Consider the following 15,538-nt stretch of genomic DNA (forward strand, 5'->3'; position numbering starts at 1 on the left):
GAACTGATGTAGAAATTCCATGCATCTTTTAAATCTGGATTTTTGTTTTTCACTTCAGTCTGGAAAGAGGGCTGCCAAATTTAATGTGGTCAGAGAAGAACTAGCAAGGGGTAATAATGGGTCTCTCTTGCAAGGAGCTATGGCTCAGATTAATCTGTGTTTCTCTACCTCATGTTGGTGGAGAATTCCGGGAATTGGAATCCACAAGTTTTAAAGTCACTGAGGATGAGAAATATTGAGCTAAATGCAAGAACTGGCTGCAAAGGTTCTTTTTCATCACAATCATAATTATGAAGGATCATTAAATGTATGAATTTGGCAAGTTTGTAAAGCAAAAGAAAGCTGGAATAAGATCAACCTGAACAGGTTTTACTTCGCTTAATGATTGAATCCTAACTGTTGCTACTAAACAAGAACAACTTGTAATGACAGCTTGGAAGAGAATTAGTGCATAGGCATATGGTAAAGATGGATGCTTCATAGAAGTGAATTCAAGAGGCCTCATTAGCAGGATGGAAGAGAAAGGCTTATAAAAACAAGTCAAGATGGCAATCAAAAAGGTAATGCTTCAGACATATGGTTACTGCTACCATCTTGACTTTTAGTTCCTGAACACCACTGCTCTGTGATATCCAAAACTGAGGGGACTTTAACTCTTCATAATGGGAAGGAGAGATTGGCCTAATTAACCTTATCATTTTGCCAAGAATCAGTTTGGTTTCATATCATGCTGATGCAGAAATTAAGGGGCTCGGATCAAAAGAAGTAGCTTTATTTTTGGTACCAAGGTTCAGAGCAAGTTAGCCAAAGCAAACATCTATACATCTGAACAACCTTCTTGTGGAGAAGCATGCTCTTATAAGTTCCTCAAAAGTAGCCAAACACAGAAATGTACTATGACTGCGTTAATTGGTCAAATAATCTATAGGCTACTGCTGCTATGCAAGAAGCAGATAAACAACTTGTTTCCTCTCTTGTACATTGAGGTCACAGTTGACTTGCAAAGACGCATCTATGTTTCCAGTAAAGCATTTGGGGTTGACTGAATTTTAACTAAAAATACAGCAGGTGTGAGTTTCGAGGCTTGACACTTAGTCTTCCTGTTTGTCTACAAGACTTAAAAATTATTCCTTCTCTATATTTCATGTCTTGTCTCACTCTTATGTCCATATTTCACTTTATGTCCTGCCTCAATGTAGACTGATGATCATTCTTGGACACCTTTGCCAGATTTATTTCACACCATGGGAATATAGTAAAATTGCAGCCTGTGTTCAGATAGGGGTTGTTGTTTTTTTTGGTTAATCCTGCTTTGTGAGCAACACTAGATATGGCTTTCTGCTTATTACAGATGTCCAGCTGACACCTTTGCAGTTTGGAAACATGCAGAAGATGGACGGACCCACAGAACAATGTGAAGATCCTGTCCCTTTACCTGGAGGCCAATGCAACCAGGAGGCTGTAAGGATTTGTATTTCATTTCATTCTCTATATGGGAATTTGGGTACCCCCCCCCTTTCTTCTTCTCTCTTTCTTAAGAGCCATTAGAAGACAATTAAAACAGTAAAATCTTGAAAATAAAAAACAAGCTTGTAAATATTAGCAATGCAAATCAATAATAGTGTAATAGCTTCCTGTGTTTATATATAGTGTCATGTTTATATCTTAGCAGCGCTAAATTCTTTTTTCTAGACCACTCTGTGCCAAAATATACTGACTGGTAATTCATTTGAAGCTTGCAATGCATTGGTTGATGTGCGTGACTACATTGATGCTTGCATACAAGACTTATGCCAATGTGATCAGTCTGTGACTGAAGTCTGCATCTGTAACACCTTTGCTGAGTACTCCAGGCAATGCTCTCATGCTGGTGGACAACCACTTGAATGGCGAACAGACGATTTCTGTCGTAAGTATTAGTTCCAAAAGAAAACTCCATTCGTATGGAGAACTCTTTGCAATCAGTGCATAGAATCCTAAATAAGGCAGTTACAAACCACACAATAGGCCATCAAGATCAATCCTTTACCTAAGCAGGAAAATCCAAATCCAATTCAAAGAGATGCAACCTGCAACATTCAAATATGGTTGAAGCAACTTCAGCTGATTAAGCTGGCCAATGGGATACTCGGAGTTTAGTGAGGGTTATATGCAGGAACTCTGCATATCTCCAACCAGAATTTACTGTTGTTATCAGTAAGAAGCTGGTGCTAATGTTTAATTTACCTTTTTTTAAATAACCGATTAGATTCAGCCTTTAAGGTTTGTTTAAAAAGATGTCTTTGTCCAATTTTATGTATCTAAAGAGCATTACTATGTTTCCCCTTACCTTTCTCTACATCATGTCTCCTTTTTCCCCAGACTGATAATAAACTCAGCTTCTTAATATTTGCCTCTCAGAAATTGTTCCATCTGAGGACTAAAATTTATTGCCAACATTCAATTTAAGGTGTTTTTTTACCTCCAGAGAGAGAGAGAGAAAAAAAGCATAGATGGGATTTCTAATGTCTCATTGATCATTTCTATTTTCAGCCACGTCTTGTCCTTTCAACATGCAGCATCAAGAATGTGGATCCCCGTGTTTCGACACTTGTACCAATTCTGAACAGTCCCAGTTATGTGAAGATCACTGTATAGATGGGTGTTTCTGTCCCCCCGGTAAGTCAGTATCCATGCTCAATTGTTCATAGACTTGCAGTTGCTTGGCTGAAACATCTCTTGGCATTAAGAAAAACAAGTATCTTCTTCGTTATCGAAGTCACTACATGGAATTGCATTCCAGAAAGCATGGAAAGGAAAACAAGTTTGCAATAAAGTGTTTGCTCTTCTCTGGCAGGTGTAAAAAACTTAATATTTCAGTGTTCTTGCAGGAAGGACCATTTAAAGGATAAAAACAAACACCTATTTTGTCTCCCATATGATTAGTTGACTTTAATTTGATTGGATTTGAGGCATTATGAAGATAATGTACATAAAAGCCATTGGGGGGCAAAGAAAAATGAAAATTGTTTGAATTTTAAATAGTTATTGATTTATTTATGTATCTGAAGATAAAACAAACTTTAATCCTGGTTGTTTTGTAGTTTAATTTTAATTCTGTTTCTTGATCTACAATTGTATTGAATTTACAAATAGAATAGATTTGTTTGATTTAACAAATCAAGGAAATTGGCTGAATGTTAGAACACAATTAAATCTGTTCAAGAAGAACAACTATATATGTATATATTTTCTTGCTGGAATTTTACTACATGGCAGCGTAAAAATCTGGTTCACCCTCATAAAAATATTTTAACCTTGTATTTTTGTCTTGATGCCGGCTTTTATGAACATGGTAGAGATCTGTTTCTTTAACAGCTTTCCATAAATCACATTTATAGCAATTAAGGGCAAAATTCCATGTGATACTAGTGATAGGGAGGGAAGGAGGGAGTATTTTCATCAGAATCACAGCATCTACAAATCTGATGCTGTAGAAAAGCTTTACAAAGAGTGGATTTTTATTGGAACCATGGCTTCTTTTCCCAAACACCATGGTTTCCAGTGAAAACTGGTTGATTCCTGGTTGCCATAACATCACAACATGCTTCAGTGTGATCTGAAACCCTGCTCCAGATGTTGAAATAGTTCATGTTCTTTCCTGTATTTAAGGAAAATATAGCATATATTGATGACAAGAGTCACAGAGATTTATTACTGGGAATGATATAATGTACTCCATGTACTACTTCTTTAAAATAGTGAAATGAGCATGAATAACATACATGTTATTATCGCGTGGTGGCTCTGTGGCTAAGACACTGAATTTGTCAATCAGAAAGGTCAGCAGTTCGACGGTTCAAATCCCTAGCCCCGCGTAACGGAGTGAGCTCCCATTACTTATCCCAGATTCTACCAACCTAGCAGTTCAAAAGCATGTAAAAATGCAAGTAGAAAAATAAGAATCACTTTAGCAATAGCAATAGCAGTTAGACTTATATACTGCTTCATAGGGCTTTCAGCCCTCTCTAAGCAGTTTACAGAGTCAGCATATTGCCCCCAACAACAATCCGGGTCCTCATTTTACCCACCTCGGAAGGATGGAAGGCTGAGTCAACCCTGAGCAGGTGAGATTTGAACAGCCGAACTGCAGAACTGCAGTCAGCTGAAGTAGCCTGCAGTGCTGCACTCTAACCACTGCGCCACCTCGGCTTTGGTGGGAAGATATTTAGTAATTTAGCATTTAATCATGCTGGCCACAGTTTGGCATTTAGTCATGTCGGCCACATGACCATGGTGACATCTTCGGACAGCACTGGCTCTTCGGCTTTAAAATGGAGATGAGCACTGACCCTTAGAGTTGGGAATGACTAGCACATCTGTGCAAGGGGAACCTTTACCTTTACCTTTAACATACATTAGTTATTTCTTGTTTAGGCACTGTGTTTGATGACATTAACAATTCTGGCTGCATCCCCATTTCGGATTGTTACTGTACTTACAACGGCGATTCTTACGCTCCTGGTACTTCTTTTGCCTCCCAATGCATGTCATGGTGAGAATGATGATTCTCTATGATTTAATAATATTTTATTAGTGACGATGGAATGAAAAAATAGGCATGTTATTGCATAGGTTGACTTGTTAAGAATATACTGGGCACAATTAGTAATGCTAAGAATGTCATAGGACTGTGAAATAATGTTTAATTATACACATAAAGGGATTTCTTTTTTGAACATGAATTCCTTGTTGCTTTGCTTCTGAACCCACCTACAAATTATTGCTGTGTGCATGCACAAAAATAGCTCTTATTTACAAAAGAGTCTTTCACAAAGTTGAAAAATATAGAAATATTTTTTTTAAAAAATGATTCATTTTTCTTCAAAATTTAAAAGCTTTTCAAATTATAGATATTTATAAATCTATAGGTATATTTTGATTGTAAAAAGGTTCATTATGACATTTAGTTATTTAATTAATTTAGGTATTGTCCATCTTGATCTCACTCCAGTTGGCTCATATATTGCCATATCAATTCAATATATACCAAATTGGATGTGATCCAATCACTATATATAGGCAGAAACAAAATTAATAAGAATGCACTCAACAAGGGACTCTCTGTATCTTAACTAAAAGCCTGGGGAAACAATCAAACACATTGTTAGAAATGTCATAATTCTATTTGACTTACATGGTGGCAAGCAAATACTACCAAATATTTATTTATATTGGGTTTATTGAACCCTGGGTGTCTTATAAACCTTGTCATGCTTTGTGTAAATAGGCAAATAACTGAAAATCAACTCTGTTGGTCTCTTTGGCTGCTCTTCATTTGAGATGCATATAGTTGACTGCATTCATTGTTAGTGACAGTAAGACCTAGTATTACCTTACATAACCTGAAGAACATTTGTGAAGATGTTCATCTGCCCAAAGAACAGCAAATCCCAGTTGAATGCATTTTTCTTCATTCCTACATTAGTTTACCACAAATCTGCTTTGCCAAATTGGAGGTCCTCTAGAGAGGATTGGAAGAGGAAAACCATGAGGAGGAGGAACATAAGGGGAAATTCCACTGCATGAAACTCTGTTTATATGACATTGGCTATAGTTCTGAGCATTTAACCTTCAACGTAGCCTATAACACTCTGTATAATGCTGCCACGCCATGGCAGAGGTTCAAAATATGTGGGCATAGATAGCCTCTGTTTTCAAAGATGACTATCTACCCACATATTTTAAAGTTTAAAAATCCCTGCCACTGTCACCTATTTATCAAATGCTGGAAGACTATTATTATCAGCAATCAAATACTGAAGAAAAAGCTTCCGTAAATTATAGCAAACATTCAGAGAATGTTCTAGAATTTAAAGCTGGAATATATTTCTCATCCAAATCCATGATGTAGAATTTGGATTAGGATTGAGGAAAAGTGGGTATTCTATGAATAGAAGCCTAATTTGCAGGACCAATAGACTTCTTAAAGGCGCTTTAACTAGACAACTCCAAACACATTAATTTCTTTACCGAATGAAACAGGATTTTTAAAGTATCCCCTCTTACACACAAATGCTTCCTTCAGGATGATAGGAATTATACTGTTATGTTCATTAATACCCTGGATCTTTTAAAACATTAAGTAACACTGCAATAAAATCCTTAGTGAACATTCCATTTGGAACACCAGTAAAAATGTATTCCTTAATAAAGGTCAAAGGCTTTACTGAAAACAAGAGAATATGCATAGTACAACAACCAGCCTTTTTGACTCTACTTTTTATTTAATAATTTGTTGGTAATTTCTTCTTCTTTTTACTTCAGTTCATGCACAGGGGGGCAGTGGACTTGCATCAGCCTTTCATGTCCTGGAGTCTGTTCTGTTGAAGGTGGTTCCCATATCGCCACTTTTGATGAGAAACACTATTCCTTTTTTGGGGACTGTAGTTATATGCTTACTAAGGTAATCTGCCTTCCCAAGGCTACCTTGATGGACCTTGGAGTGACTTCCTATTCTTTAACATCAACACTGCAGTTTAAAGTTCCGGTTAAAGGCATTTATACCAATTCTAAAGAAGAGACCCAAACCATAGGTCCTGCCCACCTGATTGTGATAACACAATCCAACAATAACTACAACATTGTGGGATTGTCACACTGAAAACAAGGACCCTCCCATGCATTGTTGTTACTGGGAGAAGTTCATCCTTTCTACTAATCTATGAATTATCACATATTTTCATTCATATCAATTTTAAATAAAGCTCTCTACTTCTTGATTACACTTGAAATCAGTGCTCAGGATAACTGAATCTTTTCCTCATCAAAAATTTACCAATAATAATAATAATAATAACAATAACAACAACAACAAACAACAAACAACAATAACAACAATTCAGTAGCACAAATGATCCACTGGAATTTGTGCAAAAATTATAATATTAAAACAACAACAAACTGGTGGGAACATAAGCCTGAAAAAGTCACCAAAAATCAGATGGTTAAGTTCTTATGGGATTTTCGTTTACAAACAGACAAAATACTGGTGCATAATACACCAGACATCACACTGGTTGAGAAAAATAAAGTTACAATCATAGACATCGCAATACCAGGTGATAGCAGGGTCGAGAAGGAACATGAAAAAATCATGAAATACCTGGACTTAAAAATCGAAATTCAACGATTATGGCAGAAACCAGCAATGGTAATTCCAGTGGTAATTGGCACACTGGGTGCTATTCCAAAAGCACTGGAATTAGCACCAGGCTATTCCAAAAGCACTGGAATTACGTTTAAAACAATTAAAAATTGACAAAATCACCATCAGTCAAATGCAAAAAGCCGCACTGCTTGGATCTGCACGCATATTACGAAAATACATTACGACGTCCTAGGCCCCTGGGTGGGGCCCAACTAGTAACCAATGCCAAATCCGGTGAAATAACTGGCCACAATTCTGTTGTTGCGATTGTTATTATTGTTGTTGTTGTTGTTGTTGTTGTTATCCCAATGTTATTATTAGACATTATGAAATCATCAACTACGGTTCTGTTTTCTGGAATTTGAGGGATGGGTGAATACATGTATAATGACTGCACTGCTTTCTGATTTGTTAAATTATGATGTTTTGTTCAAATAAGAGGGGTGAGAAAACAAAAATTGCAACTTTTAAAGTACTTTGTTTTTGTAATTGTGGGAAGGAAATCCTGACCTACAAAAAAAAAAAGAGCCAGGTGATTTTATTCTTATTATTTTAAAAGACAGGCAGCATGGTGGCTCAGTAATTAAGACATTGGCTTGTTGGCTGGAAAGTTAACAGCCCATGTTCAAGACCCTGAGCACCATGTGACAAGGCAAGCTCCTATCCTCACTCCAGCTCCAGCCAACCTAACAGTTTGAAAGTAAGCAAATGCAAAAGCTGATAAATAGGTACCACTTCGGTGGGAGGGTAACACTGCTCAATAATGTCATGCTGGTCACATGACTGCAGGAATATCTTCAGACAGCACTGGATCAATGGCCTTGACCAGGGGTGGGTTCCGGCCGGCACTACTGCCGGTTCGCTCATGTGCACGCTGCACGCGCATTAGCAGTGCAATTAAAATTGTTGTGCACATGCGCAGAACTGAAAAACAAGATGGTGGTGTGTTCTGACCCCCCCCCCTCGTCCTACACCAAAGCACACCGAGACAAAGATACTTCCAGGATTTATTGATACACAGACAGGCCCTTGGCAGCAATCCAGCACAGTCCAGGCCTTGGCAGCAATCCAGCACAGACTAACCTTGGCAGCAATCCAGCCTGCCAAGCGAGCCCCCAGAGTTCTCCAGCTCAAGTGAATACGTTGACTCCTGCAAAAGGGTTTGTGTACAATCATTTCTTTTATAATCTTGAGAGGAGTCTAATTACCACCAGCTGAGTGCAATTATCTCCTGTAACTGTGCAACTGTTCCTTATGCCTATTAGCTCTTTGGTGCTAGGCATCCAGGAACAACTCCCTTGGCTCCTCCCCACTGCTCCAATGCATGACGTCTGGATCACACTCCCTTGTCTCCTCCCCATTGGTCCAAGGCTCAGGTGCCTCCTGGTGCCCAACCAGCCTCTCTGCACCCTGCTTGGAGTGGGAACCCTGTCCAGGGTCCTCCACATCCTCCAGAGTTGACTCATAGGGCCCTCGCTGTCGGAGTCTGGTGGCAGCGCCAATGGCTCCTGCTGGGCCACAACAGTGGTGCCACCAGGGGAACTGGTTTAGGGGGATGGCAGGCCTGGGTCGCTGCCAGTTCCAGCGACCCAGGCCACCAAACCACAACTGGTTCGGCTGAACTGGTCTGAACCGATAGGAACCAAACGCTGGCTTTGACATAAGGAAATAAGCACTGTCTTCTAAAGTTGGCAATGACTAGCAGAGTAAATCTTGCAGGGATTCTTTTACCTTTTTAAAAATATATATCATTATTTTAAACGCATAACTAGTTTAGAAGGAATGTGATAGGTTCAGCTAATGCAAACTGTTAATACTCTTTATTTTTCCAGCTCTGTGATAGCAACGCCTTTGCTGTTCTGGGAGAAATTCAAAAGTGTGGCATGACAGAAACTGAGACATGCCTGAAAGGATTAGCTATAAACATTGATGGAGGACAGACAGTAAGTGTGAAGAACAAGAATGGATGAGAAGCACGCTTGCTCAATAATTTTAGGAATAATATTTTTCACGAGACCCAGTCAGAAACAGATTCAGTTTGCATGCAAAAATTAGTTCTCAGTTGAGCTCCTGATACTAATGTTAAACTTATACCAAAAATATGCAGTAAAAATGTTGACTTTCCAATTACAAACAACACATGCAATTCATTTTCTTTGCACAATGTTCTGTCCATTGTTTCTTTGTAGGGGGATCCAGATTCTGGAATGTTTTTTTCTTCTGTTAATATTTCAGTATTACTTTTCACTATCTATCCTGGCTAAAAAGTTTATTTCCTTCAAACTTCTTGCCTTGACTATGACTCCTCTCACTTCCTTTTCCTATTCCTCTTTTTCATGCTTCTCTCCTTCCCTGTTATTTTTTTTCTCACATTTTAGTTCTTACTCTCTAGTTTAAGCTACCTTCCTGCTCGGCCCTCACTTTCTCTATTTCTTTTTGTACCTATCTTCAAATTTGCCTTACAAAATTTCTCCGTGGCATAGGAATGTTTTGGACATGAGTCTCTGAAAAATCTCAGAAAAATATTTATCCTATCCTACTTAAAACTTGTTCCAAATATTTCAGCAAGTTTATTTTTGGCACACCAATATAATTCAACCAGTTATTGTTGAACCTTCATTCCAACCAATTAAATACGATATAGATTCTTTATACGGATATCTTGCATTTTTTTTAAAAAAAATCAGTTAAGCAAAATAACATGTGTATTGCCTAAAAGAGTTAATGAAAATCAGTATGACTGAAGGAAAGGTGTTTGGTTTATTGTTTTAATTTATTGTTGTATGCCTCTTTGAGTCATTGTGGGTGAGTTGAACATATGTATTTGCTTAATAAATACATACTGCAGTAAAGATGTACTTTCTCAGTGTGCTTACTCTAATCTCTCATTTTTTACTACCCAGGTGATTGTGATCAAGTCTAATGGAGCTGTGTATGTGAATATGATTCTCACTCAGCTGCCTATCTCAGCATGTGAGTTCTTTGCTATTTATATTCTAGTATTTTACACAATTTAAGGATTGATCTTTTGTTCATGGAATTTTTGAAATTCTATAAAATGTCTAGGTGTATGAATAAAATAATACCTCATCATTTGCCAATGATGGAAGAAAGAACTGAATGCTGTTAAAAGTCCAGTTTAGAACAGGAAAAGATTGATAGCAATGCATTACCAAAATGGAGTGGAGTGGAGTAGTGTAGAATTCTTTATTGGATGTGATTGGCCATTTAGATATTATATTAGACCTTTCCTTTGAAAGTAGGTACTAATTTATTGATCCTAAGTAATTGCTAATTGGGTTAATAAGAAATGTTAATCCTAAGAGTTATTAGTTTATAATAGTATCAGTTAATGATTGAGATGCAAAGTCTATGCCTGTATCAGTATAATGAGAAGCCCAAATGGATACACCTCTCTGCTTATGCTGCAGCCACAACCACAGTTGCAAAACTCGTCCCTTGGTGGCAGATAAAATGTATGCTTTCATCTGAAAACTACTTCATTGTATGGTTTTGTTTCTACAGCCAATCTCACCATCTTCAAGCCTTCTTCATTCTACACTATGGTAGACACAAAATTTGGATTCCAGCTAGTGATACAATTTATCCCTATAATGCAACTGTTTATATACATGGATCCAAGCCGCAAAGGGCAGACATGTGGTAAGTGAATCAATGAGTCATTTTCACTACACAGAAGGATGTTACAATGATAGCAGTAGCCATAGCATTTAGACTTATATGCTGCTTCAGAGAGCTTTACAGCCCTCTCTAAGCAGTTTACAGAGTCAACATATTGCCCCCAACAATCTGGGTCCTCATTTTATTGACCTCAAAAGGCTGAGTGACCCTTGAGCCTGGTGAGATTCGATCTGCCAAATTGCAGGCAGCCGGCAAGCCGCAGAAGAAGCCTGCAGTATTGCACTCTAACCACTGCGCCAGTGATAAAGGATTAATGTCTTTAATTTTTGTTTCAGGCCTCTGTGGAAATTTCAATGGTATCCAAACAGATGACTTTAAAGCTGTCAGTGGGGTGACAGAAGGAACACCTGCTGCCTTTGCTAATACCTGGAAAACACAGGCAGACTGCCCCAACGTCAAAAACATATTTGAAAACCCCTGTACCCTCAGCGTAGAAAATGGTATGTACATTTGTTTGTACATCTTCTCTGACTTATTTCACTCTGTGCTGCTGATACTGTGCTTTTATAGAATTCACAGTAAGCAGGGCTGTCCTAGAAACATCTTTAAAAAGAGATCTATGAGGGGAAAAAGATCTAGACACACATTTAACATTGTGTTTAATAAATATAAACACCCAGATGGACTGAAATATTTGATTGTTCTGCGGTTAAAGTTTCTTGTGTCCAGAATTATCAGGACATAAAGTTCATCTTCACAATGGACAATAATAAGGATTATCATTTCACATTTATGTCTTGCTTTTCCTCCAAGGAGATTAGAACAACATTTATTTATTTCCTCTCAATATCTTCAGAAAAGAGTCTTTATAAAGGAGATTAGACTGATTGGGGGCTACTGTGGACTTATCCTCTACAATGCCTTCCCCAAAATAAATAAAAACAGTGACATGTATAGTCACATATAGTCAGCAGAAAATGAAAAATCTATAATGTACCAAAAGTGACAGACCCATTATTACATAGCTGAGAGAATGCAGCTGTCTTCCCTGGTTTAAATTAGACTTTTGTGCAGCACAAGCCTGTCTCTTGAGATAGCACTAAGGGTTTAGGGCTAAAACCATGTTCCAGAGCATGTACAGTACAGTGTCAGATTGTGATGACAAAATGGCAATCAAAGCCGCACTCCTGTTGGTGCTAATGCAGTGAGTGGAAAACTTAGTAAAGAGGAATGGGGCTTTGATTACTCTATTGCAGGGGTGTCAAACTCAGATCATTAGTGAAGAGTGTGAAGTAGAGGAGAGAGGTAAGGGAAGAAGAGAGTGATAGGAGAGAAGAGGTGTCAGGGCTGCTTCACTCAGTAACCAAGAAAGAAACCATTCAACTCCATTTTGCAGAATTAAGAGTACTTTTACTGGTCATGAGTAGATGGTAGCTAAACAAAGCGAGGTCTGAGGCAAAAGCGTGTGTAATCATAGATATCAATATGTGACCCAACCCCCTCCCCCTGGTAATGTTAGTCCATAGTCCAATCAGTACAACCCACAGGTGTCATGTGGGAGACATCTTCAAAAAGCATCATCAAGCTGATATGCCGGACAGTTGGTCTGGGCGGCAAATCCCGTTGTTGAGGACTCGGAAAGTGCTCGACGTATGACCTGGCAACTAGCAACAGGCCAGGCAATGCCCTGATTGGCTAGGGCACAGCATCGCCTGTTGCTAGATGCTAGAGGTGCCCTGATTGGCTAGGGTGCAGCGTCATTCGTTGCTAGATGCTGAAAGCACGCCCATTGGTTATCCCTGCTTGACAGCCCGTTTAAATAGCTGTCAAGCAGGGATGGTGCTGAATCACCTGTATATAGTTCTATGTGAATAAACCTCTTGTTCTGGTATTCCTGACTCTCGTCTCGTCTTTCTGTTGATCCTCAAAACCCTTATCTGCAGCATGCGCAGTAGATGGTGAGAACACCTCCCTTTAATCAGTTTCTCCTGTACTGACACTTCCCCACCCACAAACAATGCCCCCCTCCCCATTTCAATGGCAGCCAAAAGCAAGCAGCAAAACAGAGGCTGACAAAAGAGGAGAAGAGGAGGACAGAAAGGAGGAGTGGAAAGGGGGAGAGGAGAACGAGAGAGGAAGGGGAAGTAGAGAAGAGAAGGACAGAGGGAAGAAAGGAGGTAGGGGGGAGGAGAGAGGGAGAAGAAAGTGATGGATAAGGTATATGGTGTATGGAGAGCAGAAGAGTCAATAATTGTTTTGGGGAGTTGATGGTAAGGTGAATTGATGTAAATATTTAATAATACAGTATGGTTGGTTATGTAATAGTATACATGTGATTATATGCTATGAAAATGGAAAAATAAAAACTTAATATGGAAAAAAAATCTTCACATCATCATGGCGACATCATGTGAAGTATCAGGACTTTCCCCCTCTTTGCTAAACCAGGCGTGGGCGTGGCCAGCACATGATGTATCTGGCCTGTAGACCAGGAGTTTAATAGCCCTGCTATATTGTGTTTGTCAGTTTGATATAATTGATCATTGTTGCAGATTTATACAGAGGAGGTATAGCAAAAAAGGATACCAAAATGACACCACATTTATCTCTGTTTTATAGAAAAATATGCTTTACACTGGTGCGGTTTGCTGACTGACACTAAGGGACCCTTTCAGAAATGCCACTCAATAGTAAACCCAGATGTTTACCATACTGTGAGTAGTTATTTCTCTTCAACTGAAATGCCAAGATGAACTTAAAGATAATTCATGGGGAAAATGCATTGTCAAAATCAGAGAAGCCACTTAAGATTTTAATTGGTCTTTTTTTTAGCTTTCTATGTATTGGTTTTTTTTCCCATTCCCTACATTTTGTAATCCAATCATATATTTCTCACTTTATATAGTACACCAGAATGTCTACCTAGACAATAGTTAATAGTCAAATGTTAGTATGAAGTATTAATTCGTATATATAAATAGAATATATAGTTCCATTCTTGTGTTAGGTCTTAATTGGAGATGACAAATACTTTTTAAGCTGTTCTAAGTAGTTTGCATTTCTTGGACTATTATGTGAATCAAAACATTATTATACTTCCTGAATTTCAAATCATGCAATATAGTTTATGGTTTAGATCTGCATAAGTGCAGAAACTCAATTAAAATATATACTGTACATTAGAAAAATGCATATTCTAAGTTAAGATGTGAACAAAATTCATATGTTAAGGCAAGTTGTATAAAACAGTCAATGTAATTTTTTTGTAATGTTTAAGAAAAATTGCAGAAAATTCAGAAGGAAATGAATTTTAATGGATTGGATTTAGATAGAGCCGTTCATTTCCAGTATAAACTCTAAGTTTACTTTACTGATTTATAGCACCTGAAGTATATGGCTATTCACTTTGCAGGATGCCATAATTCATGGAAATATCTTGCTTCCTGAAAGCTAATAAACTGTTACATATTTATACACTGAAAGAACCCAAGTGACTAGCATATGACAAATAGTTTAGGTGAAAGCAGAAAAAATACTTCAAATGCAATTTCTCCAAGTTGTTCATGATTTTGGCAAGGTCAGGCTAAAGCAAAATTATAGAAGTGGTGATTCTTCAGATACTACTGCCTACACCTTCTAGTAGCCCAATAGGAAGACAGGCTGGCTGACACTCAGTGATATCTGAAGGATCTAAGGATTGCAACCTGGAGATAAAGTGAAATATCTCTGAAGGAAAGTGAAGTTTGGTTAATCCTGAGGTCCTTTGTTTTTTCTAGAACTGCATGTTTGACACCTGTAACTGTGAAAAGAGTGAGGACTGCATGTGCGCTGCCCTCTCAGCCTATGTCAGGGCATGTGCTGCTAAAGGAGTATTGCTAAGCGCGTGGAGGACTACTGTATGTGGTAAGTTTAGAATAACAAACAAAAAAGAGAGCCAACCTAGAACTAAGGAGAAATTTCCTGACAGACAATCAGTGGAATGGCTTCACTTCAGAAATTATGGGTGCTTCATTGCTGGAGGTTTTTAAGGAGAGATTGGACATTTTTCTGGTTTGGTACATGATCTCTAGAAGACCTCCAACATCCCCTCCAACTGTTATTCTGACTGTCCCTACTTGTTTTTAACTCAATTAAAATGCTCCTGAAGGATCCCAGACCATTGGAAGCTGTCTTATGTTTCAGAGAAGAGGAAGAATATACATGCTAGGAAATTACCTAAAAAATAACTCCAAAATTAGCTTGGAACCAGGCACATCGTTTGCTAAAACTTTTATTACATTTATTTTAAAATATGTTTGCATGTGTAAGCCTCTCATGCCTCAAGTTTGCATGTGCAAACTTCTCATGCCTCATATCTTGTGGGTAGGGTTGATTTAACTCTAGCCACCTCTCTACTGATTACTGAATTTTTACTGGACTCCTATTGCTTTTCAACAGTTGAAATTTTCTCTCCCTTTCCAAGACATCTAGTGGTTCATATGCCATCCAGCCTTTTGCATTCAGTATCCTGTTCTCAGTTTCTTTAGGTTTTATATGTCGATAATACCCAGTATTTTAACTGCACTAGTGGCAGAAGTCAGTACATTTCTTTCAACAATCAGATTACTGTCTATGGTAATGGCTACCTTCACTGGTCAGGAAGTTTTCTTTTATGAGCTTCATTTTTGGGAGTTGCAGAACATGTTTTGATGTTTTCAGATATTTGGA

At 38.1% G+C, this 15,538-nt stretch overlaps 1 protein-coding gene across 1 annotated transcript in view; it reads left to right on the top strand.

Moving 5' to 3' along the window:
- MUC5AC (mucin 5AC, oligomeric mucus/gel-forming) overlaps window positions 1-15,538 on the top strand; it is a 77,765-nt gene that overhangs the window by 12,403 nt on the left and 49,824 nt on the right. The window contains exons 7-17 of the mRNA XM_087716401.1: window positions 1,352-1,461; window positions 1,693-1,909; window positions 2,533-2,658; window positions 4,417-4,534; window positions 6,307-6,445; window positions 9,022-9,132; window positions 10,093-10,162; window positions 10,715-10,852; window positions 11,167-11,331; window positions 13,451-13,545; window positions 14,608-14,734. Coding sequence (XP_087572527.1) covers window positions 1,352-1,461; window positions 1,693-1,909; window positions 2,533-2,658; window positions 4,417-4,534; window positions 6,307-6,445; window positions 9,022-9,132; window positions 10,093-10,162; window positions 10,715-10,852; window positions 11,167-11,331; window positions 13,451-13,545; window positions 14,608-14,734 — 1,416 coding nt within the window. The remainder of the gene's footprint in view (window positions 1-1,351; window positions 1,462-1,692; window positions 1,910-2,532; window positions 2,659-4,416; window positions 4,535-6,306; window positions 6,446-9,021; window positions 9,133-10,092; window positions 10,163-10,714; window positions 10,853-11,166; window positions 11,332-13,450; window positions 13,546-14,607; window positions 14,735-15,538) is intronic.

The sequence above is a fragment of the Thamnophis sirtalis genome, unplaced genomic scaffold (genome assembly GCF_051295495.1).
Source record: "Thamnophis sirtalis isolate CommonGarterSnake01/CBP01778 unplaced genomic scaffold, rThaSir2_p1.2 scaffold_1, whole genome shotgun sequence".
NCBI classification, from domain to species: Eukaryota; Metazoa; Chordata; class Lepidosauria; order Squamata; family Natricidae; genus Thamnophis; species Thamnophis sirtalis.